The sequence below is a fragment of the Oreochromis niloticus genome, linkage group LG3 (assembly GCF_001858045.2).
Source record: "Oreochromis niloticus isolate F11D_XX linkage group LG3, O_niloticus_UMD_NMBU, whole genome shotgun sequence".
Lineage (NCBI taxonomy): Eukaryota > Metazoa > Chordata > Actinopteri > Cichliformes > Cichlidae > Oreochromis > Oreochromis niloticus.
The window spans coordinates 47,217,824-47,245,252 of NC_031967.2; the positions used below are offsets into that span (position 1 = coordinate 47,217,824).

At 38.8% G+C, this 27,429-nt stretch overlaps 1 protein-coding gene across 1 annotated transcript; it reads right to left on the reverse strand.

Annotated features, from left to right (window-relative positions):
- Nucleotides 1-13,889: 13,889 nt before the first annotated feature.
- LOC100691037 (RING finger protein 175) lies at nt 13,890-27,021 on the reverse strand. Its single transcript, XM_003455537.5, has 9 exons — nt 26,736-27,021; nt 26,360-26,397; nt 26,028-26,169; nt 20,968-21,122; nt 19,478-19,585; nt 17,813-17,933; nt 17,382-17,515; nt 16,607-16,708; nt 13,890-16,287 (listed from the first exon to the last, which is right to left on the reverse strand). Exons 1-9 carry the CDS (start codon nt 26,754-26,756, stop codon nt 16,167-16,169), a joined length of 942 nt encoding a protein of 313 aa, XP_003455585.1. The 5' UTR covers nt 26,757-27,021; the 3' UTR covers nt 13,890-16,166.
- Nucleotides 27,022-27,429: the final 408 nt, after the last annotated feature.

The window sequence follows — 27,429 nt, forward strand, 5'->3', positions numbered from 1 at the left end:
TTAAAAATGTTTTCCCAGCTAAAGATCTAATGTTTAATAAAGCCAGCTTAAGTGTTTTAGAGGTATTATTTGCCCCCTCGTGTTTGGGAGCAGTAATTGGCACACAAGGTATGTTTACTATATTTAAAGATCTTTTAGAGTGCAGCTCTCTGTGTTTTGACCAGGCCACATGTCTCCTTCTGTCACCTAAAAGTACAGAAATTTTAAAACCTTCTAGTAAACAGGGTCCCAGCTTCTCCTGGGAAAAACAACTTTTCCAACTCTGATTCTCTGCAGGACCAACACGGACATCAGTTCAGACTGAAATCCAGTTCAGACGACACACGCAACATGTTCAAGCTTGCACGGAGGCCTTTCAGTAAATATAAGAAGATGGTTAAGGCGAGAGATTGCTATTCGGTCTTTTACATCGGTACAAAGGGAGGCGCAAAGGGTTTGTGCGCAGCAATCGCAAAGGCCCGGTCTCCTGCATTTTTATTAATTAATTGATTGATTGGGAATTAAAAATAATATAATAAAAACAACGCACTAGTTCTTATGAATTCTTTATTAGGTAGGATTAAAATGACAGCTTGTGAAGCGACAAGGTCCATCCTACCTGTGTCAGAAAAGAGTCAAAGGTAGAGCAGCTTACATTTAATCATTTGTCAGTAACCTAAACATATGTGAAAAGAGAATTTGTAAAAGTAGTCACCTGTCCCGGTTGCCTCTTGCAGGATGCGGAAGCAGCTTAATCACCTGCTTAACAGCTCCTGGAGCAGACCAGTGTGCCGGGTTAGGGGAGTATGGTTAGATAGTAATGGTTGAAGCATATGTTATTGATTTGTTTATAGTACGTTTTGGAAATATGTATATGTTTGTTATGTGCTCTAATGTTATTGTATGTTAATGTTTTCATTTTGATTAGTTAACCCCCATACTCACAGCCTTCATATCATAGGTAGGTAGAGTATAAAAGGAAGCCATTTTGTTTGTAGTGTTTGTGCTGTTAATACGTGCCTTCTTTAATAAAGTGCCAGTCTCGCGTCATATTATTGGAAGGAACCAATGACCGCCGGCCAAAACTGACAGGGGGGCCAAGGTTGTGATCTCTGTGAAGAGGTAGATACGCAGAGACATGAGTATTAGAGGGCGTGGCTTGAAGAAATGAGACTGGGTATATTACTTCAGAAAATAAAAATACATCGCAAGAACATGTCTTTAAAAATCGGGTTTTGGGGATGTGAAATAAATAAAAAGCTCACAGCCTCAAAACAGAATCTGTATCCAAACAGCCTTTAATAAATCCCAAACTTTACTTGAATACATACGTAACAAGCGTTAAGAATTACAACGTCTTCAGCATCTACAGTGAGGTCACACACCCAAAAAAAATAGAAAAACTGATTTCAATACACTAGTTGAGCAATGAAAAACCATGCGGCCACTCAGCTAATCTTAAAGGCTCATGAAAGAAACAAGTTTATGACAAAGTTAAATGTATTGAGTCTGTCAAAACTAAAAACATAACTACGATAAAACAGAAAAGGAAACACAAATTGTCCTTGCTTTTTCCAAAAATGGTGAAAATGGTTGTTAAGAGCCCCATACCCCTTGTCGATATAATGATAACGAGTGAAAACTAAGAATTTGTAAAATAAGAGTTCATCTGTACAAAACAGGCAAACAAACTACTGCGATCATTCTGTCTCTACACAGCCATCTCCTCAGAATCTGTTTTACTCTCAACTTCATGCAACAACACGTTAGGTACGCCTTGCTTTGACCCCACAACAGAGGCTATAATGTTTTCTAGGTGAGGATTTCCCTTCGCTTCCTCCTCAACTCTTTCCAACACCTCCCCGTACACATCTTTCTTCAGATTGTCCACAAAGTTTTCAAATATAGTGAGCAGAGGAAAGGTGTACTCAATCACATTCTCGCTAAGGTTCGGAAACCCGTAGAAAAACCCACCACTGTGCAGACCAAAAACTCGTCCGTCGGCATCAAAAACCGGGGAGCCGGAAGAGCCGTGGTACATGAGAGTGTTGTAGGTGACATAGATATTTTCATACGGGTCGTTTTTGATCTGCTGATTGACTTCACACAGACTGCAAAATTCCTCGCAGTCTTCTAAATTGTCATTATTCTCTCGCCTCTCTTTCTCCACGACCCACGTAGGACTCATTTTTTTCACTCCTCCTCCTGGGTGTCCGACGACACAGGCATCGCTGTCGGAAGGTACAGGCCCAAATCTCTTAAGGAGCCCCGGCGGCACTTTCTCTGTTTCTAGCTTAAGTATGAACTAATCTAACTTATCGTCGCCGATGAACACCTTAGCGCTGAGGTTGTTCCTGTCTAACTCTTGGTCTTCAAAGTTAAAGACCACGGTAATGTTTACAAATTCACGCCAGTTAGGTGAGTTTGATTTAACCCAGTAGTCGAATAAGTGGGCGTTGGTCAAGACAAAGTTGTCAAATAGCACAAAGCCTGTGCCTTGCTTTATGAAGGAACCAGTTATGAGACAAACTGACTTGCTCAGTTCGAGCAGCAACATAACACTGCGAATTTCGGTAAAAGACTGCCGGCTCTTTCCAAAGCACTCCTTCCTGTACTTCAGTGCTTCCAGAAAAGAATTTTTGGGGAATCTACTCTCCATCCATCGTTTCAGACGCGGATACTGCTGACAAAGGAGATCGTAAACCTCCTTATGGTCAATACTGCTGCCCGTTTCTTTGATCGCCGTTTTTAGACTCAATCCGTTCTGTCGTGCTACATCTAAGACCGATGTCATTCCACCGCTGCGCTTTGCATTATTTGATGCGTGTGGAGGTTTCTGCTGCCCCGGGATGGCTACATCCGTATCTGCTCCCTGTGGAAAACATATCTGGGATTTCTTATTGTCCAGACAATCAATTATGTCTGTGCACTCAGTCTTACGTTCGTCGTCGATGTTAACCAGCTCAAAGTAGCCCAGGTCATCGGTGAAGCGACCGTCTCTTTTCAGAGCCTCGGCCGCAGTTATTCCCTTCTCCCCGTAAACACAAAGATACTCGAACTGTTTAAAAGCGTCATTTTTAAAAAAACTTTTCTCTTTTTGGCATTTAGTCCTCCCTTTGTCGTTCAAATTGTTTATTCACATAGTAAAGAAGTAGCTAGGGAACTCAATAAGTAGGAACAGCGATAGTGTAAAGACATTTTCTACAATAATTTCATCATCCACAGTTTGTGAAAACTGCGGTTAAAAAAACAAATCAGTAAATTCACAAATGATGGACTCTTTTCAGAGGTACGCTTCATGTACTGATTAACATACAGTTCAAAGATGTACATTAGGCTGCACACTGGTTATGCCATTACGTATTTTGCTCAAGAGTCTGTTTGAGCTAAAAACTTGAAAGATATCTATGTATATTTTAAATCGGTAACATAGATAAAATGTTTTTGGATAACAAACGAGTCACAATTTAAACACTGTTTAAATAATCAAAGAGATATTTATAAAGGGCAGGTTTACCGGGAGCAGAGAAACACGCTGTATTGTCTCTTTTGCATAAGCCACACCAGAAACGCTTTGTGCAGATAGCAAAGTCTGTGCTGTGGGAGTGTATGGACCCTCCACGCCACACAACCTCGCACTGGTCCCCAGGGGCACGGCAAACTTGTAAGCCCTAGTTCGGCTCCCGAAAAATATGCTTGAGTTGTTCTTGTGTCCAACAAAAATGAGTTCTGATATGTTTTATTTGTAATGTTACTGCGTTGAAGTTAGCACAATTTAAAATCAAAAAATTATTAGTCTCTTAAATGAATGGCATCTTGACGGGGACTGGTAAGAGGCTTAAAAAAACTAATAAATTGTTTTACATCTTGTGCACACTTCAATGAAACTCAAAACGTGGGACACACAATATGGAGATGATGACTTGGCATTTGTTAGGGAGGCGTCTAAGTATAGAGAGGCGGAATTCCCATTCATGTACTCTGCAATGTGCATTGTGTCCTTGTAACGTGTTTTACTTTTTTCTAAATAAATAGCTGTGAAAAACCCATCAAAGTTGAGGTAAGTATTCACCACAGTATCATGTTTTTTTTGTTTGTTTTTTTATTAGGGTCAAATTTCTCTTTGGGTAAAAATTAAGCCAACATCCAAGTGTCAAAGGTCGGTTCTAAAAAACAAGTAGGTCCCTGAAGCTTATTTGTGCCACAGATGCTAATTCAGTGACTGCGTGTGAGGAATGTTTTGGGACCTGTCTGATCTTAAAAAACTTTGTTGTTACATTACAGCAATATTGAGGAAAGATTTAACAGCTGATCATGGAGCAGGATGAAGGTCAAAGGGAAAGTCCCTGCCACGCTTCCGGTTATGCTTCCATCCGGCGTAGTCATCCAGCCGGTCCGTGCTATATCGCCCCCCTGGCCCGGAGTGGTATATCGTGTTGTAGAAAAGTTTGTTCGATTCGCTCTCTCTCTCTCTCTCTCTCGCTCTCTCTCACTCTTACCAAAATAATAAATTCTCTGGGGGGTTTTTTCTCATACGTTATACGAGACAGAGGAAGCATCCCGATCTCTCGGAGGTAATTGACCGGGATGAACCGACGGAACTTATTCAAGTTCTCAATATGTGCGCTGTGCTTTTTTCACTAAGGGTTATTTTACACGTACAATGAGTTGAGGCCAATATGAAATTCTTTGCTTGGCTGGAGGCATTAAGAAATACTAATAACGATTAGAGGGGTTGTTGACTCCTCCTCAATATGTGTAAAACAAGGCCGTTTTCTTTTAGGGTTTCTGTCTATTGAGAAAACCCATTGTAAAAGTATCTAAAAAAAATGAAGAAAAACTCTTTACTTTTGGTCTGATAAGGAGTGGCTCCACAAAACCAAAATACCTGGTCGGGGTGTTTTAATAAACTTATTTGAATATGAGCTTTTTTCCACTAAGGGTTATTTTATGGGGAGATGAGGTCTGTATGAAATTATTTACCGGGTTACAAGCAATGAGAAATGATAATATCGGTTGTTGACTCCTTAGTGTGCGTAGTACAAGATCATTTTCTGTCTGTTGAGAAAACCCGTTGTAAAAGTAGCTCAAACATGAAGAAAAAACTCTTTACTTTGGTCTGAGAAGGAGCGGCTGCACAAAACCAAAATACCTCATCCGAGGGTGTTTTAATTGTTTAAGTAAGGCCGATTTCTGAATATGTGCGCAGCGCTTTTTTTCCTCTAAGGCTTACTTTACACATGCGAGGTGGGCGGTCTGTAGGTTACAAGCGGATAGAAAGTTCTTCTTTTCATTACAAGTGATGGTGTAGCCTGCCTCCACCCCGCTCTATAAAAATGCAATTTGTTGCTAGGCAGATAATCTTAAAGGTTTTTTTATTGCGTCTGTAATATAAGAAAGTAAAATACTATTGAAAGAAATGGTTCTCTAAAGGCAATAGGAAGTCACTCTTTTTTTTCCCATTACAAGCGCTGGTGTAGCTTACCTCCACCCGGCACTATATATGTGTATATATGTGTATATATATATATGTAATCCGTTACTAGTCAGATAATCTTAAAGTTTTTTACTTTATTGTGCCTGTAATATAAGAAAGTAAAATTACATCCGCTATTGAAAAAAGAAATAGTTCCTTACTGAGAAAATTGTCATAATATTTAAACATTCAAACTATGAGTTTGTCTGTGGAAAACTAACTGCTGCTCTGTCTCTCTATACAGCACTGACTCAACAGAAATCTGATGCGTCACCCTCATGTCTCAGGAACCCCTCCCTCTCTGATCCCCAGATCTCTTCCCCGTCCAAGTACAGAGGAACGCACGGGTGCAGAATGAATGGATCCATCTTGTGTCTGCGCATAGTGCGCCGGCCCTCTCTGTTTTTATTCTCCTCCCTCCACAGACCCCCCCCTCCCTCTAAGGGAGAAAACTTTTTTTTTCTTCTTTTTTTTTTTCACAACAGGTGTCACGTTTATGGATCATATTACACACTTCCAGTGGGGTCAAAAGGTCAAGGCTAGGGTCATCAATCAAATTTGAGACACAAGGTGGGGTGTTATATTTTTCAGGAAAATAATGACTATTAAAAAGGTTGCCCAAACTTTATGTGTTACAGGCACAGTTATTGCTAGCATGAATAGATAATTCTTACTAGCTTGGAAGTTGTGGTGGGTTGAGCTAATCCTCTTCCCTACTGTTTGTGTTTCATTGTAGGAGCTGGAATGGGCAAGTTAATGACTTGGAGGTCTTTGTTTCTTTTACCTTTCATTGTCAGACACAACGCAGGAACACACCGGTTACATAGGTAACAGGTTTAGGTCTCCAGGGTGAGGATTTATGGTAATGAACATCAACAGGAAGCGAAGTACCTTTAAAAACAGGTTAAACCTCTCCAAATCCCAAATCCTGCTTCATAGTGGAAGTCTCAGATAAAGGTTCAGATAAACAAAGTCTAATGGTTTCAGTTGGTCATGATCTATGAACTAAAAAGAGATAATGCCTACAGTATAGTCAGTCAGATAATATGTTTTCTCCCTCATTCACCTCAATTTCACCTAATGTATATAATATACAGGGTGGGCCATTTATATGGACACACCGTAATAAAATGGGAATGGTTGGTGATATTAAAGTCCTGTTTGTGGCACATTAGTATATGTGAGGGGGCAAACTCCTCAAGATGGGTGGTGACCATGGTGGCCATTTAGAAGTCGGCCATCTTGGATACAACTTTTGTTTTTTCAACGGGAAGAGGGCCATGTGACACATCAAACTTACTGGTAATGTCACAAGAAAAACAATGGTGTGCTTGGTTTCAAGGATGGACACAGTACTTTTATTAGCCTTTTACTTACAGTTTGCCTTGCTAAAAAGCACCTGATGTCCCTCATTTTCTTTTGTGGTTTGGGAGGCATTTCCTCCTGAAATTAAACAGAGTATGTAATGTGCTTGTTTTTGTTGGGGGAAAAGGTCGGGAAGCCTTCACCAGATGTGTCACACCAGCAGGCTCAGTTTTTCTACTCAAATCCTCATGAGATAGATAATTGATGTCTAAAAATGTCCACACAAAAAAATTCCCATTGATACACATTGTTTGCTTGTTGCCATTATCCAACACCACAATGACACATATTCTAATATTTTTTAAAATGCTGAAAAGTTTAAACTCTCCCTTTCAAACTAATCCTTTTTAGCACACTTATTTAATAATCTCTGCCTGAGCATAATATACAATGGCGATTTCACATACATTGAGCACACAACCAGAAAGCTCAGACTTGGCCGCACAAGTAGGAACATATTTGCCCGCCAAAATTCAAGAATGTGGCGCTTGTACTTGTCCTTTAGAGTCATGCCTTTTAACTAACCAGTATGGAGCCTGCTCATCAGCATTTTAAGTCTGTTTAGAAATACCTACTACATTTTTTTACCTTTTACATGTGCAGTTGCTGCTGTAGGAAACTAAAAGTTGGCACCATCATGCTTTACTATTTTGTGGTTGTGTTTGGTTTGAATCTATATTGTGACAAATGAGAAATTGTTGTAGCTTGTCTGTGTAGGGTAATTTAGTCAAATCTGAGATTTTCAAAGTAAAGCTGTCTGTCTGATCCCTCTTTCCTGGGGTCAGCATGTGTTGCCATATTAAGACAGCCTACTTAAATAGCTGTTTGAAACCGATGTCCTTGAAGAATGCCTGCTGCAAGCAAAACATAGGCTGAAGGAAGTGCTTTGTTCTTTGTAGTCTGAACAGCTTGTCATTAAATTAATAATTTAAATAAAATAAAAAAAAAACCCCATTATTTTCTTACTTGCTTTTATTCCCCTCGCTTTTTCTCTAGTGTAACAAAAGTAGTTGGAACCTGCTCTTACACCATTAAAAACAGCGACACTTTAATTTCTGTGAATTATTTGGATTAAAAGGTGATTATGTAAACACATTTGTTTAATAATTAAGCTGAAAGAAAATAAAATCCTAACCAAAATTACAAATTTTCTACGTAATTCTCAAGAGCTGTTAGAATGCAGTCCAGAATAAAGTGTCTTTCTGAAGTGAACATTAATGTACCTGTTAGTAATGAACTTTTTCTTCAGAAAACAAGTAGAATCCCCCCCCACCCAAAAAAAGAAATAAGTCTTCAGTTTCTCCTCATGGTGTTTAAGCTTACAAAAGCAGACAAAGTGTGGATCTGTGAAGTCTGAGAAAGCTTGAGGTATCAGTATGTTAGTGTAATAACCGTTAATGGCTTACACGTGTCCTAATCTGAGAACGTCACTAACTTTGCTCCGGGCAGGAAGTGTGTGATTGGTTTGATTAAATTTTTGAATTTAAAATTTGGGCGGGTAGCGAGAGTGACTCACTAAGGACTTCAACAAAGAACGGAAGTGATTAAAGGCGGGAAAACTGTGATGTAACTAACATGGAATAATCCCAGAAGGAATTCTAACTGTATTTTGTCTGGTGAAAAAGTCAGCCTTTGTCAGTAGGACTTAAAATGTATGCTTTTGGGGGGGTTATTTTTATGGAGGACCACAAGAGCCACGCGCATCGAAATAAAAAATTCTGTGCTTAATTTTAATAAACTGCATTTCAAAATCCTTTTTCAAATTCCACTTTAATAAAAACATTTTCGAATTGCACTTTAATAAACTGCATTTCAAAAAACATTTTCGAATTCCACTTTAATAAACTGCATTTCAAAAAACATTTTCGAATTCCACTTTAATAAACTGCATTTCAAAAACCTTTTTCGAATTCCACTTTAATAAAAACATTTTCGAATTCCACTTTAATAAACTGCATTTCAAAAAACATTTTCGAATTCCACTTTAATAAACTGCATTTCAAAAAACATTTTCGAATTGCACTTTAATAAACTGCATTTCAAAAACCTTTTTCGAATTCCACTTTAATAAACTGCATTTCAAAAACCTTTTTCAAATTCCACTTTAATAAAAACATTTTCGAATTGCACTTTAATAAACTGCATTTCAAAAAACATTTTCGAATTGCACTTTAATAAACTGCATTTCAAAAAACATTTTCGAATTCCACTTTAATAAACTGCATTTCAAAAACCTTTTTCGAATTGCACTTTAATAAACTGCATTTCAAAATCCATTTCCCTTTCCTGTTCGCTCAGGGATTAACATGTGGATTAGCAGTTGGATTAGCAGTTGGATTAACAACTTCATTTTAAAAATCCTGCTGCTATTCAAATTAGCCACACCGTGGGATGTAAGGAGCTCTCTGATTGGTTGGTCAGACACAGGCTGTCTGCCAGCCTGGATTTTTCTAGCTCATAGCTTCGCCCTGCTACGAAGCGTGTGTGCTTGTACAAAGGCCGTTCAGCCTCGGGATTTACACTCGGCTCGACACGGATATGTGAAGAATGAAGGGAGCCTGCAGTGAAACGGAGAGCCAACCTCTGACTGAGTGCCCGTTTACTCAGTCTGACCACCTGTTGAAGGTAACGTGCTAACATGGCTAACGCTAGCATCACCCCACGTAGCCCCGTTATTTTAAGGTCATTTTAGCTTATGAAAATTTTACGTCGCAGCTGTACGAGCTAGCTACGTGTTTTGTAAGCTGCTGTGCTCTTCACAAATAAAGCTGGAAGCAGCTCAGACTGTTAGAACCAGCACTGAGGCCTGTTACATTTATACAATGTTAGAGCAATGGCTGCAACCTACAGCCTTTAAACTAGCGATTAAAATGCTGACAGTAAACTCGTCAGTCCAGATGTTACCACATTACTTTGTGATACTTAGAGTTAAAACAACTGAGACAGGCTGATTAAAATAACAGCTGTCAGTTCTCTCATTCCTTCTATCAAGACTGGAGATCACACTACTGATTTCAGTTCATTTAATATGTGAGTGCACAGATTCATTCTCAACTGGACATAAATGATGATCAAAGGTTGCATATATGATGAATTCATCAAATCCCAGCCTCTAAGCATTCACTGAACCTACAGTATCTACACCTGTGTGGTAAAGATACAGATAATGAAGTTTAATTATTAATACAATATACATCATGAAAAACAAAAGCTGAAATTGATTCAGTTTAGTACTTTTCTCTGTATGTTCTGTGATTATAAATGCCTTAAATTCTGTGATATATACTGTAAATGATTTTCACAGAGGTCTTAAAGTACTTAAATCACTGCTGATAGTCTGGTTGTTTATATTTTCATGTTTTTGTGTCTGTAGGGCTGTTTGATGACGATTTGGACTCCTCTGGGAGATGAGGACACACCCACATCTGTTCCATACTGCAGCCATGGATGGTGTTACAGCTCTGAGTCAGCTTTGGGCCATCAGATGCACACACTGGAAAACCAGCGCCTGGACTTCATGCAGGAGAGACGGCCTCAGTGATGATTGACTCTGCATCCTCTACTTTACCTCCTAATCTCTTTCTCTTTAACACACAATTAAAATCACTCCAAAAGAGTGTAAACTTACTGAGGTAGTCTCTAACTTGTACACATTTGTACTTTTACTTGTTTCATGAGTTATTTTTAAGAAGAGTAAAGTTATTCACAAAGTTTTTATTCTTCTGTATTTATTCTTTTGTATCATGTACCACAGTCATACTGAACTTTACAGACCTGGTGAATTGGGGGGGGAAAAAAAGTCATATATATATACATGAATGAATCATTCAGCTTCAGCAGTATTTCTATTCATCTTATGAATTCCAGTCTAATGTCAATTCACTGTTTGAGTTCAGTTTTGGTCTTAAACTCCAGAGAATACCACCTAGTTCAACAATCTTTTTATCTGATTATTTGCAAAACGGTTTTCTTCTGAGAGATGCTGCTAGAGCTGAAATTGAGCCCAAAGAAACAACAACAAAGTTTAGTTCCTCTGGATTTTCCATGGAAAATTGTTTTATCACTCACTCAGGTGACTTCTCCAGTGTCACGGATGAGTGATGAATGTATCTCCCACTGGAAACCATTGTGTCCAGTTAAAGTCAATCGACTTTTTAAAGGAGAGTTGTTAGATGCTGCGCTCATGAGGACAATGAGTTTTAACTTGGAGCACAATAAAAAGCTGCCATATTGGATCAACGAACAAAACACTTAATTGAGCAGAATTAAGTCAAAATGTAATATCCTCATATAATGACACATCACACATGACCCAGCATTGTTCTAAGAATGCAAACTTTCTTATTGGAAGTTTTCACAGCTGCCAGAAAGTGACAGATTTCTGTCTGGTCTTAATGAGTGGTCGTTGCTCTCTCGTTTTCTCTGGAATTGCGGCAGAGAGGATGTAACACCCATGATAAGCGCTGAGGTGTGTGTCCTTGTCAGGAATCAGCAATACTCAGCTTCCAGGTTAAGAAAAGTGGAACCAGAAGATATTCAAATACATCTCTTCACAGCTGCTGATGAATTCTACAAAAAACAAAGTTTGTTAAAAACATTTGCAGGTGAATCACCACTGATTTATCAGTGACATCCATTTACTCAAAAATTACTGACAAGTGGATAACTAGAATATATAGTTTATAATTTCAACAATGTACTGTACAAAATGGAACTGTATATGACAAATGTGGTGTGGTGGTTGTGGAATTTTTAACAAGGGCCCTACAAAACTTTACAGTACTCATGCTGCCAAACTTCTGATGGCTAGGTGTGCAGTTCCTGCTTTAAATGCATTCACTTTTAAGATTAAGAAATCTAAGTGATAAGAGGCCAGAAATGTTTGAACTCGCTCATGAACCTACATCACTGAGGTCATCTCTCCTGCATGAAGTACAAGCGCTGGTTTTCCAGTGTGTGCATCTGATGGCCCAAAGCTGACTCAGAGCCGTAACACCATCCATGGCTGCAGTATGGAACAGATGTGGGTGTGTCCTCATCTCCCAGAGGAGTCCAAATCGTCATCAAACAGCCTTACAGACACAAAAACATGAAAATATAAACAACCAGACTATCAGCAGTGATTTAAGTACTTTAAGACCTCTGTGAAAATCATTTACAGTATATATCACAGAATTTAAGGCATTTATAATCACAGAACATACAGAGAAAAGTACTAAACTGAATCAATTTCAGCTTTTGTTTTTCATGATGTATATTGTATTAATAATTAAACTTCATTATCTGTATCTTTACCACACAGGTGTAGATACTGTAGGTTCAGTGAATGCTTAGAGGCTGGGATTTGATGAATTCATCATATATACAACCTTTGATCATCATTTATGTCCAGTTGAGAATGAATCTGTGCACTCACATATTAAATGAACTGAAATCAGTAGTGTGATCTCCAGTCTTGCTAGAAGGAATGAGAGAACTGACAGCTGTTATTTTAATCAGCCTGTCTCAGTTGTTTTAACTCTAAGTATCACAAAGTAATGTGGTAACATCTGGACTGACGAGTTTACTGTCAGCATTGTAATCACTAGTTTAAAGGCTGTAGGTTGCAGCCATTGCTCTAACATTGTATAAATGTAACAGGCCTCAGTGCTGGTTCTAACAGTCTGAGCTGCTTCCAGCTTTATTTGTGAAGAGCACAGCAGCTTACAAAACACGTAGCTAGCTCGTACAGCTGCGACGTAAAATTTTCATAAGCTAAAATGACCTTAAAATAACGGGGCTACGTGGGGTGATGCTAGCGTTAGCCATGTTAGCACGTTACCTTCAACAGGTGGTCAGACTGAGTAAACGGGCACTCAGTCAGAGGTTGGCTCTCCGTTTCACTGCAGGCTCCCTTCATTCTTCACATATCCGTGTCGAGCCGAGTGTAAATCCCGAGGCTGAACGGCCTTTGTACAAGCACACACGCTTCGTAGCAGGGCGAAGCTATGAGCTAGAAAAATCCAGGCTGGCAGACAGCCTGTGTCTGACCAACCAATCAGATTGCTCCTTACATCCCACGGTGTGGCTAATTTGAATAGCAGCAGGATTTTTAAAATGAAGTTGTTAATCCAACTGCTAATCCAACTGCTAATCCACATGTTAATCCCTGAGCGAACAGGAAAGGGAAATGGATTTTGAAATGCAGTTTATTAAAGTGCAATTCGAAAAAGGTTTTTGAAATGCAGTTTATTAAAGTGGAATTCGAAAATGTTTTTTGAAATGCAGTTTATTAAAGTGCAATTCGAAAATGTTTTTATTAAAGTGGAATTCGAAAAAGGTTTTTGAAATGCAGTTTATTAAAGTGGAATTCGAAAAAGGTTTTTGAAATGCAGTTTATTAAAGTGCAATTCGAAAATGTTTTTATTAAAGTGGAATTCGAAAAAGGTTTTTGAAATGCAGTTTATTAAAGTGGAATTCGAAAATGTTTTTTGAAATGCAGTTTATTAAAGTGGAATTCGAAAATGTTTTTATTAAAGTGGAATTCGAAAAAGGATTTTGAAATGCAGTTTATTAAAATTAAGCACAGAATTTTTTATTTCGATGCGCGTGGCTCTTGTGGTCCTCCATATATTTTAGGCTATTTTTAAGTTGTATATTTCTTGAAGCTTTTCTTTGTAACTTTTAGATAGCCTCTTTTATTGCCATGCACTGCTGATAATGCAACTGCAGTCATTCTGTTGTTCACGTTTACACGTAGCTTGTGCTCACATCCTGTGTCTGTCCTTCTCAATTTTCCCATATTATTACATGTACTTTACATCAAGCTTATTGCTGACTTTGCTCCAACACAACCAACACTATGGAAATCACATTTTTATTAAAATGAAGAGAGCCACATAACCTTAAGCACCTTTTTTAATGACTTTGTATTTAATAAATGAAAGATTAAAGTAATCAGCAGCAGTTGTGATAAGCAATCTGATTTGGCAAAGGAAAGCTTTCTACCGGATGCAGGTAAAACTTCCAATCTTCAAACTGTTAACATGAAACTGATGCCCAATCCCAAACCATTCCTTACACATTCCCATTCCCACAGACTGGAATTATCACATTAGCTTCTGTGGATGGATAGACTTACCTTTAAAGCCAGCTTTAAGCAGCCATTAAAGGAGTCACAATTTCTGGCACTTAGGCTACATCCACATGTACACGGGTATTTTTGAAAACAGATTTTCTGTTTTTGTTTTGAATTTATTTTTTTTAATCCCTTCCACACGTGCAGTTTTGAAAAAAAAATCTCTCTGTCCACATGTGAACACTAAAAATGAAGTCAAACGCTGTCAAGAACATGCCAAATCCTAACAGTGTAGCAATGTTGGCCAGTCTAGAAGCCCGGGAGGGAAAGAGTAAACAGGGTTTTGTACCCTCACAAAACCTAAAGCCACGTCCAAAGTTCGCTCTGATGCCTCTGTCTTTCTAAATGGAGGGACAGTAACTGCGTGTGTATATGTAAGCGTGTAAAAACTGCAGATAGTAAAATTAACAGCAACAGTATTTTTTATTGTAGAAATTTATCTCATGTAAACAATAATGTGGCGCACTGTGACGTTTTTAAAAATCTCAGTTTTCAGTGAGTGAAAATGCTGTTTAGGGCGAAAAGCACAAATGCATAGAAAAATCTGCATTTTCAAAAATAGCCATGTACGTGTGGATGTAGCCCTAGTCGTGGGATTTAATTTAAGCCTTGGAGATTGCTGCTTGTGCACATGTCAAAAACACCTAAGGCTATACAATCTCTGGCAAAAACCATGTATTTATAGATATCTGCAGTGAATTAAAGCAGAGTCTCTTTCCATCTAAACATGAAGTTCTGAATGGCCCTCCAAAGTAACAGAATGAATTTGAATAGGCATTGGATTGGAAGTGGGCCTTTAAATGGTCCTACTCTAGTAAGTCTATGAAAACTCATTAATAAACACAAATCTGACATATTGACATCTACTGCTACCTTAGGGTGACCATTAACCACCAACTTCAGCTTCATATAAATTAAAACATAATAGAAAAAAAAGGAGTACATTAAATGTAAACAGTTGTACACAACTATTTAGACTGGACTAGGTAACACTTTTCTTAGTTTGATTCAAACTTTTCTTGAGATTTTCAGTAGATGCACCTATGGTATCCATTTCAAAATCCTATGTTGCCTCTTATCCACAAACTTGGGTGTCCAAACCACCTGCCCACTCAGCAGGGTGACAATACTCCATCAGCTTCTTACAGCCGGGAGTGTGCCAATTCATGTATTATACCAGAAATATTCTTTGACTAGAACCACCAACACCAACAATTTGGGATTTCTGTGAAAGAATGAGAGAAATCCCAATATTTAAGCGTACATGTGAGAGGCATGAAACAACAGGAAAAGCATGTCAGAAATTAAGGCTGTAGCTGCAGATTCAAGGCAAAAACTCAATTTTTCATCAAACCTGAACCGCGACTATGACAAACATGTACTCATCATGATTCAGTTATTATAAGTCGAATCCCGGTTGTGACCCGTTTAAACTTGCAATGGCATTCACATGATTTAATATGCCCGAGAGCTAGCATGTCAGAGTAGACTTGGGTTTCAATTTCATTCTCATGGCAGGAGAAAGTACAACACCTTATGAACTCTGTGAAAACTGTACAACAAATTGCTACCGATAGTTACACCAGACTTCTGAGTTTTATCAATGCTGTGGGAGACGTATGCTGAACTGTAGCAGAAACAGAAGAACAGCAAACAGAATCAAGATTACATACAGTACACAGCATGCTTCAGTACTTTGCATCGACACACTCAAATACTGTCAAGTTACAATTATAAGTGTAAGTGTAACCCAGAGCTGTCCTTTTTATAAACAATGTGCAAAGAGCTGCAACAATCCAAATAGACATGAAGTCTAATGGGAAGGAGAAATATTATATTTAAAAAAAAAAAAAACAACAAACAGTGAAGGAGTGTGCAAATTAATCACTAAATCTGTAAGATGGAAAAAAGTAAAGCACCTTTCAGCTCAACAGAAATAGCATGAATAACAGCAACACTTCCAGAAGGACCAAACTAGATTCATCTTCCAAAATACTGGCTCTGCACTCCAATCATTTTGTTTGGGTTGGCAGCAGTTTTGGGGTTGTGTTGAGACTCTGACGTTTTCCGTTTACTCTGCAGTAAATCGTGCAAGAGTTCAGTCAAAGAACACGAAACAAAAGACTTTGAAAGCAGCTGCAATCGGTTCCTTGTGTGACAGTTTGCTACCACATGTGTCCTGAGCGTAACTCGACTCCAGCCGTACTTACGGCGGTGTTCCTCGGGGCTTTACTCGAGGCCCAGGGAGAAATTAATGCCGTGAACTATTCCAATGATGATGGGTTGCCAAGCAACCAAGTATCTAAGCCAGTCGAGAAGCTGCCCATAAAGGACATGCGTCTTCTCCCAGCTGGAATTTGAGGAATTAAGGATGAACATCATGTTTTCTAGACAAACTTTGGGGGTGCACTGTACTAATAAAGAACAGTGAAATTAAATAAGTAAAAGAACATAATGTTGAATGTTACAAGGGCAATGTTAATAGTCTACGCTTTTTCAGTTATTTGGAGGTCACTTGCTTCATAGAAATCACTTTCTATGAAGATCTGAAGAAGTTTCTACTTATTTAGTCATTAAATCCATGTTATCTTCTTATTTTAAAGAAAAAAAAAACCCCAAACAAACAAATAACAAACAACCCACCAAAACTTCAATCAGCAAAAGGATACGGGTTGTTCATCATCCTCTTCAAGTCAACCTTCTCATTGCAGTATGGACACGTTTGCTTTTTACCCACAATGCACCAGCCACGGATGCAGAACTCGTGGAATCTGTTGGTTCAGGATCGAGTTAAGGCCGAAAGAGCAACCCGTTTACAGAAAACTCATCATCATCATAACTCCAAAAGCCATTTTGATTTACAGGTGGCTCCCTGACATAGGTGGTTGTAGCTGCTACTTTCCTGCTAATCTTGGCTAACTAAAGTCACTGAACCAGATCTCGAGTGTGTTTTTCCACTTTTGGAGGATTTTAATGCAATCGTGCGGTTAAGAAGCCATCCAAGAAATTCTCCAGGAAGTCCCACTATTGCCTCATGTGCCCTAACAATTCAAATGTTGATGGGGTGGGTTAGGGTCTCTCAGGGACACCTCCAAGGTAGTAATCATATGGACGGTTAAATAACTGGGACTCCCTGTCAGCTGTTGGAACTGAAGAAGGCCTTCAGACAAAAGGTTAAATGTCTTCATGAACCTTAAAAGATGTTGAGCTGCATTTAAGATTACCTAGACCTGGAGACAGACATACTTCAAGATCTCTCCTTTCAGTTAGGAACCTTCCTACTAAAAGCTGACTGCTTGACCACAATCCTGGCACCTCTAGTGCCACAACATGACTATAGCCAAAATGTAATCATGTTACATCAACATCACTAACTTAAAACACATTGAAATTATAAAAGCATTTCAAGCTCAAGCTGTAGGAAACAACAGGGCTTTAGGATACAAGTGTCCACAGGAGAGCTGGTAGGTGTCTTCTATAAATCCTTCCTCCTCCACGTTCACCAGGATCCTCTGACCACAGACCGCACAGATATCATTGGTTAGGCTCCTGCTGGGCATGCCACCCTTGTTGTAGTACTGGAAACACAAAAGTGCTACATCAGCAGAACATAGAATTACAGGTCATCATTATTTTACTTTTATGGATTTATATACACAAACAACAGTTTCTGTAGCTATTTTCTTTCAAAACCGTTTTTTGATCGTGTTTGTGTTAAACTTCAAAAATGATGACAGCTTCTAAGACTATGTGTACTGTTTGCAAGCACTTAAGCTTAATTTAATTATACTTTAAAACACTGTTAGCTTTATTTATTTACAAACTACCTGAAGGCTGCTATGTTGACCTGGGAGGGCAAAAAAAAAGTGTTTTACCCCAATTGTAGAAGCCATGTAGTCCGAGCAGATTTCAGCAAAGTCTCTGCCCATGACGCCGTAGTAAAGTCCATAAAACAGCATAATCACGCCGACATCCATCGAGTCCTCTGCCTTGATCCTATACAAAGAGAAAATGGAAATAACTCAGTTATTTAGCTGTACTCATGCCAGTACAGCTAATTTAACTGTGCTCAGTGGAACTGAGGGGTGTTTAAATGGAGTCATGTAACTACCACTTAGCATCTAAAAAGCCACTAAAGAGGTGTTACACTGTATCTGAAGGTATTCTGTCCTGTAAAAGGTGAAAGGTCTACTGTTTGATAGCTCACTCAGCCAAAAATCATATTCAAGATGCTAAGACCACAGTTTAATCAAATAAACTGACTTAAACTCCTGGCCCCTCAGAGTCACCCGATTTATTATTTTTTTTTTTTTTTCTGTACATCAACTTTAATCTGTTTAAAATATGCAAACATTTACCTTCACAGCATTAATATTTTCTAAGGCAGTTAACCTAGACGAGAAGTGGATCAGCATTTTGTTGTTTTTAATTATATTTCCTGTATCCTTAGGCCTGGTGGATATCTTAAGTACAGGAGATAAACATATTTTGAGTCCACATGTGGTTAAGGTCTGTTAAAAACCACAAGCACATCAATTTTATAACCTCTCCAACTGAAAAATCTGGTTTGGATCAGGGTCAATGGGTGCTCTCTTCATGTCTTGTACTTTACCTGCCTGTTCAACTTGTGATAAATGTATGGGGACGTGAAGGGACATTTATGTCCACTGTATCGTCTTCATATACTGGCTCAGAACTGATTTTTCATAGAGTGACTCTGAACTGAAACTTTTCAATACCTCCATTGAAAGAGGTTTATTTGTGTTTTGTCTCACTATCTTAAACTCTTCCAGGCAGTTGAAATCTCAAATAAAACAGAACTCATGGATGGCCGTAAACTCAACCAGAAGTCAACACTTTAGCACCCTCTACAGTTCACTGCTACACTTGAGTGGCACTGGTAGCTTTCTGCATGTTTAGTCCGTTCTGGAAATGAAACTCAGTGGAAATGAAACTTAATGAAACGAAACTTAATGAAGTGAAACTAAGTGTAAATGAAACTCAGTGAAAACAAAAAGCTCAAAAATAAAAATGTCATTACAAAGTACACAACTCCAGTATCGTGGGTTTCTGACAGTGACTGAAGCAGACTGTCTCGTTGCTCTAACTGCTCTACATTTTGATTTCTGAATGCTTTTTGTTTTAATACTTTCAGTGTTTAATAGCCACTATTGTAGGAGCAGTGGCTCCATTGCGTATCAGTTAGGTAGGGCGTTCAATTCAATTTTATTTATATAGCCCCAAATTACACACAACAGTTACCTCAAGGCACTTAATATAGTAAAGTAAAGATCCTACAAGAATACAAAAACCCCCCAGAAAAAAAGCCCTGCAATCATATGGTCCCCTATTAGCAAACGTTGGCGACAGTAGGAAGGAAAAGCTTCCTCTGTATCTGGTGAAAAAAATCTGCCAGAACTATGCAGATCTACCTGCTGTGGTAACTGCTTGTGAATAAGGGAACAGTCCAAATTAGCTTTGAATAAACTCTGTATGATTAAACAAGCTCATTAAGAGTTGAGCTGTCAGCACTGACTCACCTGAAGAAGACGTTGAAGCCGAACATGGTGAACATGATGGCCATGTAGCCCAGAACCCCGACTGCATAACTCAGCTTGTAGATGAGCAGAAACCACTTGTAGACCATCCTGGAAATTCAAAGAGACAAAGACCACATCACTCCCATCCCTGCTCTGGAGTCCTGCTGAATATAAACGCAATCAGATTTCGTTAATTATTAATTACTTTTTAAGCTTTACATCGATCACTTTGCTCCTACTTACATTTTGAAATTGCCTCCAACTTTTCATACATTGCCATTAGCTGTAATTGATCTTATTTCTTTATTTAAGTACACATTTATCAGTTTAGTTAAATACATGTATAATGAAAAATTATTCAAGTAATTACACACTTATCTAAGCACTTTTTGTTAACTTCACACATAATTTTTTTTTGCCTAATTTTAAGAGCTTCTTTATTTATTAATGAGCTAATTTAAACTAATAAATACTGACAAACTTATTTAAGGCCCTGTATGTTTATCAATGTACTTGTTCAACAATTTGGGAAGTTGTTTAAGCACTTATTTATTCACTTACCTGCTTTTACCTCACTTTTTTTTTTTTTTTTTTAAAACATACCTATGTAATTACATATTTAAGCACCATACATACATACATACATACTTACTAGTACTGCTTTATTTACTTCCTTAATTAATAAATGAGCTTTTAAATATTTATTTAAAGTATTCATTTTTCCCTTCACTCGTGTACTCATTTAATTACCAATTTGCTTGCTTGTTATCACTATTTTATTGGGATATTTATTTCCATTACATTTAATCGGTTGTCCCTATTAGCTGAATAACTGACTGTGGGTGTACTTATCTTGAGTGTATAGCATCAAAACACTTGTGTGTCTTGCTTATCTTAGTGTTAGGAAAACCTCCCATATTAGTCCTGTTAGTTATCACTCAACATGATACAATGTCACTGGATACATCTGCTTTGAATGAAAGGGTTTTGAAATTAGGAGCTAATGTTCAGAAATAAATTGTATCTTGTGCACAAATTGTTTAATATCTTTAAACAAAATTGATTTAAAAGTATTTTGTGGGATTTGGTTTTGCATTTTTTTGCTTTTCTTTTGTAGGTTTCTGTTAGTTTTATCACTTTCATCTCATTATAAAAATATTAAGAAGGCCAAAAAAGGCTCACAAGTATATAAACGTACAGAAAAACCATCCTAAAGCTTGATTTATACTATTGTTACCCCCAGTCAGTAAAGCATAATGACGGAGTTGTCAACAACTGTGATGGGTCTCTCTTTGTAAACTGTAAACTTCACTTATGATTATCAAAAGGATAAAACAGGGTGTAACTGTATGTAGGTTGCCATAACTCAGATAATCCATTCTGAAATCTTTAGTCTTTCCATTATTTCAGTAAAAGAAAGTCAATCTTTAGTTTGTCTTCATCTCCACCAACACAGTGGTTTTAAGAGCCAGCAGGATCGTTCCCCTTACCTCGGCGTCCTGCAGGACAGCGGCTTGCGGGTGGCTCTGAAGATGACATAGCTAGTGATGACGGAGAACATCCCCCACATGGACAGAAACCGCCACCAGTACAGTTTGATGGTGAAGTAAAGAGGAACCACCCACATCTGGACCAGAGTCACCAGCTGTTGAGGACAGAGACAAAGTCCGTATTCAGTATTAGACTCTTAAGCCCGCTACATACAATGGTGTGAATGGTAAACGAATATAGCACATTTCTTCTCTCCCAGAGGACCAAGTCCCTTATACAACATCCTTCCTTTACCCATTCACATAAACTAAACTTTAGCTGCTCTTTCACACACATTCACAGCAATTCAGAGTCACCATCTTTCCCAAGGATAATTGCACGCAGCCTGAAGCGGAGTAAATATAAAATGTATTGTTTACATTTTTTCCAAAGGTTATCCAAACCTACCTGCCAGTGTGTGAACAATTAATTGCCCCCTAATCCACATAACTGGTTGTACGACCCTTGGTAGAAAAAGCTGCAAGCAGCCTTTTGCAATAACTGCCAATGAGCACTGTGGAGGAATTTAGGCCCACTCTTCTTTGCAGAATTGTTTTAAATCAGCCATAATGGTGGGGTTTTGAGCATGACCTGTTTAAGGTGAGGCCAAAGCATCATGATTGGATCATGTCCAGACTTTCACTGAGCCACCCCAAAACCTTCAATTTGGTGTTTTTGAATCAGTCACTCGTGGATTCGTTCTGCTACATAATTGAACTAAGCTTAACTGGACATTATCCTTCAGGATATTCACCTGCAGATGGGGAAACACCATTCTTGTACATCACTGTTAACAGGAGGAGTATATGCTAACAAAGCTCTTTACATTTTGGACATAGGTCATGTGCCATAGCACTTTGATGCTGCCATTCTGTAATAATAGCAGGCTAACATTACACAACCAGCCAAAACAACACCAAAGTGCATGCCTGCAGTTGAGCTTACATGTGCAGAATGACACTGACAATGACAGAATAACTGCTTGTACAAAAGTGTTAAGTGACTTGTTTCCTCTAAAGGATTTCCTTTGGTACAAAATAATATCAGTAGTGTAGTTAAGGCTATAAAACAGGCAAAAAGATGAACTGGATGAAGCTTGGACATTTCCAGGATCCTGAGAAAACTTAATCCTCAATATAAAAAATATAGTTTTATTTTAAACCTATTCAGCATTACTATGAATAACAATGGCACCAGGCAAATAAAGACAAACATCCTGTGCATAAAACTTTGCAGCTTCTAACCACAGCTAATGCCAACTTATTTATAGCGGGTTTCACACAGGAAAAGGTACAGCAGAAACGTTCAGGACGTGGCCAAATTTCTTCTCAAACCACCTCCTCTAGCTTCATTCCATCATCAGAGGACAAGAAGCTTTCGATCTTTTCTACAACTAAAAATCTGACATTTGATTTTACAGAAACCTCATGATGTGGCTTGTGCTTAATCATTAGGCCATACTTAACCTTACAACTTCCACTGCATGCTTAAACTTATGTTAGTATGGTCATGATGCACAGGGTTAAAGGTGTTAACGCTCCACAATTTAACTGGTCAAATGATTACGCAGAAATCACAAGCACCAAAGGAAAACTAATTCAAATTTTATGCACATTGGAAGCAAAATAAAATGAAAAAACAGCAGCAATTCACTATCTCTGAAGTGGTCACACAGTCTAAAAATTGCGGCCTTGACTATTTAACATCTGTTTTGTTCATAATCACTCAATTATTTTCAATTTTATTTTATTCATACAGCACCAAATCGCAACAACAGTCGGCTCAGGGCACCTTATACTGTATTGTAAAGACCCACAATAATACAGAGAAACCCCCAACAATCAGAGAACCTCCTATGAGCAAGCACTTTGACGACAGCGGGAAATTTTTCCTTTAAACAGGAAGTAACCTCCGACAGAACCAGACTCAGGGAGGGGCGTTTTTTTTTTTTTTTTTCCTGCTGTTGTACATTGTAGATGGTTCCTTCCCACTTAGAGTAAGAGATCCCAGATAGAGATCAGTGCTGTTTGTTCAGGTGGGATTCACATGAGCTTGTAGCTCACTGTCTGAAAGTGAACTAATGTAGTGCACACACTACTCTCTAGGAAATTTTTAACCCCATCCTCAAAATTGAAATGTACTATTTAACACTGGGGGATTGACAGATGCGGCGGCACGTCAAAATGAGATTGGCGATATAAGATGACAGCAAGACAGAGCCTCACTGAGATTCTGTTTCAATTTGTGTTGAAAGTGCAAACTTCAAACTACGTACTAGTTTTTAAATTGTGTTTATAGGCCAAAAACAGAGTTATGATTAATAATATTCGGCATATTCCCCGTTTACTGCAATAAGAGACGATGAACACCAGACTTTCTAAAGACAGCTCTTGCATTGCAAGCGAAACCCCAAAACACAGCATTCCCTTTCTTACTGGTGAAAAATTAACCACATCAAGCAATCAAAAAAAATATATGGCAACCCCTGACATTTGGTTGCTGAGTCTGAGTGGAAGATTGTGGGAGCTATGGTGGAAAGTGATTGACAGCAATACTGACAGTGAGTTTTGAAAATTTGTTGTTGTTTTAAGTGTCAAAACAATGAGACGGCTACTAAATGTGGATCAGGCATTGAAATTTTTTTTAGGTTGGAAGTAGTTTCGGAGCCAGACTGAGCCGGAGAGTGACAAGTATGACAATGAAGTGGAAGATACACTTTTTATTCAACAAGAGGTAAAGAGGGGAAGAGGAGGAGAGGAAGAAGAGCCTCTGACATCCACACAGAGTGTACTAGGAGGTCTGCAGAGAGAGGGAAAGCGTGACACGCCCACCAGGTCCAGATCTCCACTGGCCCAGGCAGCAGAGCCACACCTCAGCTCTGAGTCCTGGAAGTCAGAGAAGGATGCTGACATCGTCCCAGACTTTAGCAGAACACCAGGAGTCCAGATAGAGACACTTTGCCCCCATAGTCCAACGGACCTTTTCTTATTGTTTTTTTGCTACTGACACAGTCAATACAAATTTGTGCAAACACAAACAAAAAAACAAAAACAAAAAACAAAAACATAATTTAGGCAAAAAATACAAATGGACTAAGACAGAACATCTCAACCAGTTTTTTGGTCTCCTGATTTACATGTCACTTGTGTCACTTCCAAGTCTCAGAGATTACTGGAGGCAGAATCACATCTTGTCTGTGCCCCTTCATCCAAAGTGATGACGAGAGACAGGTTCTGCACCACATTTTGGAAGATCCACCTCAGTGATCCTGAGGAGGATTTAAAAAAAAATGACGCAAAGAAGGGAACACCAGGCCATGACAAGCTTTTTAGAGTCAGGTCTATATATGATGAGACCCTCAGTGCCTGCCAGGCTTATTACCACCCAAGGAGGGAGTTGTCAGTAGATGAAAGGATGGTGGCAACCAAAGCAAAAACTGGGATGACACAATATATGAAAGACAAACCGACTATATGGGGGATGAAAATGTTTATATTGGCTGAATCAAGAAGTGGCTACACCATCAGCTTTACCATATACACTGGCAAGAGTCGAACTGCAAGTGAGCATGGGCTGGCCTATGATGTGGTGATGAACCTCATTCGGCCTTTCTGTCTTGGCACTGGATAAAAAGTTTACATAGACAATTTTTATACCAGTCCCAGACTGTTCCTGGACCTGACAAGCATGAGGTTTGGTGCATGTGGCACCTACAAGGAAAAAAAGAAAAAAAAAAGAAGAGGATGCCCCAAAGAGACGGCAAATGTTCTGAATAAAAAATGTCAAAGGGGATCTATGAGATGGATCAGAGAGGGGCCACTTGTTTTTGTGTAGTGGATGGACACACGGGAGGTGTCTGTGTGCTCCACCATCCATCCTGCATTTTCAGGGGAGACAGTGAAGAGAAAGGTGAAGGATAGAGATGGACACTGGGCTATCAGAGAAATCCCGTCCCACACCAATCATGGCATATAATAAAAATATGGGTGGGGTTGACTTGTGTGACCAGCTCATTCAGTATTATTCCAGTCACAGAAAAACTGCTCGCTGGTACAGGACCATGTTGCTGCAGTTTTTGGACATTGCGACAACAAATGCATTCATCATGCATCATGAGATGTGCAGTGCCAATCAGGTTCAGCCCATGGCACACAAAGATTCCATAGTGTGTGTCAGCTTTGTGGCATGGACAAGACAGGTGTTCCCCACAGCAGGAGAGCTGAACACATTCCTGTTCAAATTGTCACCGACACAGATGCTGCCCAAAAAGCCACTAAAGGCAGACTCAAATGTAAACGCTGTCTCCAGGAGGACAACAGGAGGAGTGACACACCCTGGAAGTGTCAAGCCTGTGGTGTGCCCTGTGTCTTGTGGTGAAGAGTTGTTTGAAAAAAATTGTACATAGGTTTTTAAAATTTACTATTTATAGTTGCATTTCAAGTTATGAAAATGATTCGTTAAACATGTTTCGTTTGTGTTTTTACCCCCCCAAAAATATAACTTTTTTCTACTTAGATTTTATGTTTTTGTCTGATTTAGATCAATTGTGCTAATAGAGTTAAGTCAAGCCAGAGGGTTAAATTGTAAAACTCTCCATTTTTCCCTGGGCAATTTTTTCTTAGAAAAATTACCAATTTCATTCCTAAATTTCTTTTATTTTTTTCTTCATTAATTTTTCAGGCTATTTGTCATTTGTTAATTTCTAACGTCAGTTTCTAAATCTCTGCAATTCTTTCAATGACGTGCACGTCCTTCCTGGCAAGTGCAAAAGCTTTTACGGGGGATCAACTAGAAGCCTATTTAAGTAGAAAGCAACTGCAGAAGTCAGGTGGTCAAAATTCAATAGAAATAAAAGATTAATGGGGTCAAACAATGGATTTAGTCACATTATTAAAAAAGGGCCATGCAGAGATGTTGCACTGGGGACAAAAATGGAAAACAAATATTATGAAAGCTAAAGATTTCTATGCATGCTTAGAGACAAATCAGTGCCTTTAGCCTCCCTGCTGGCAGCACTCACATTGTAGGAGCGGTGGTGCCTCTGCTTCCACTGCACCAGGACTATCTGAGCCACCACCAGCGTGGCGATGAGGATCAGCACCATCTCTGCGTGCATGGCCTCGTGTCCTCTGTGCTTCATGTGCAGGCGTTCGTGTTGCACCCTTTAAAGATGAAGAAGAGGAGGAGGAGGATTAAGAAAGGAGTGAAGCATGTGCAGGTGAGTCAGGACTAAAGATGAATTTGTGGAGGGCAAAAGCTGCATTTATTTTCATATTTGTTAAAAAAAAAAAAAAAAAAGCAGATGTTTTTGGATATAATGTGTAAAGAACATACAGAAGAGGGTGTACTCACTTCCAGTTTTCTCTGTGTGTCATTTTCAGCAGGTCGTCCTGGAATGAGAGACAGAAATAGCAGCTGTGAGCTTTGTGGGTCTCACTGGACACTTTAATGTAGGTTAACACAACTTCCCACACTGTGAGACAAGCTATTTGATGAACTGTGTTTACTGCCTTTAATAAAACAACATGAAACCTAATGTTTCTGTAATAAAATAAGGCGTTTCCTTAAACATGCCTCTGTTGTGCCACGTCGAAGCCACAGTTTTCACTGCTCACCTGAACTACGGAGCTAATTAGCCTCAGTTAGCCGCTGCTTTCTTCACTTGACACCGACATTAACGGTCGTTAGAGTTTACAAACAGCTAGACTGAACAGTTTAGTTCACTCACCTGGGGATGTACACCCGCCATTGTCTTGCTTTCTGTGCGCTTCTGGTGCAAGCTATCCGGCAACCAGCAGCTAGCTTAGCCCGGTCCCTACTGACCGAGTAAGGAAGGCCAAGGGTGCCAAAGTTTTAAACGCGATTCAAAACTATCCCGCCAGTTTTTATTTTTTTTAAAAATCAGTTTTTATTTTAACACTTTTCCAATTCAGTTTAGCTTGAGTTAGTTTCTAGGGTGGGTGAAGTTATTAAATTGTGAGAATTATTTTTCTTAATCTTTCTGTCATTTCTAATTTCAATTATTTCATGTCTGTATGTATCAGGACATATTCTGTTAACTTGAATTTTTTTTTTCCAAGGCAACATTTATTTATTTATTTTCAAATGAGACAAGGCTCGACATGGTTGGTTTCTGCTTGAATTACCCCGTGCCTCAGTGCTGTGGTCAATTGTGATTTTGTATCCATAACAAATCCTTCACTGGGGTGGTATGAGGAGGACCCAAAGGGAAAAACAAATACAGTGGCGCAAAGCTGCCATTGAAAATTTGGTCTTTTAACCCATTAGCATTATCCGGTCTTTAAGTGATGATGTGAAGAATCCTGCTTCCGGGCCTGAAGTAGTCTGCGTTTAAAATGGCTTTTGTGTTGTTAACATGTTTAATGTTTTGTATTTTCTTCTATTTAATCTCAAAAAGCTCT

Bases quoted from the DNA above. Each gene is read 5' to 3' on its own strand.
- LOC100691037 (XM_003455537.5), bottom strand. From the start codon at position 26,756: ATGGCGGGTGTACATCCCCAG. The intron at 26,170-26,359 runs GTGAGTACACCC...TCATCTTTAAAG, and splicing joins ACACACAGAGAAAACTGGAA to GGTGCAACACGAACGCCTGC. The intron at 17,934-19,477 runs GTGAGTCAGTGC...CTCTTTGTATAG, and splicing joins GGCTTCAACGTCTTCTTCAG to GATCAAGGCAGAGGACTCGA.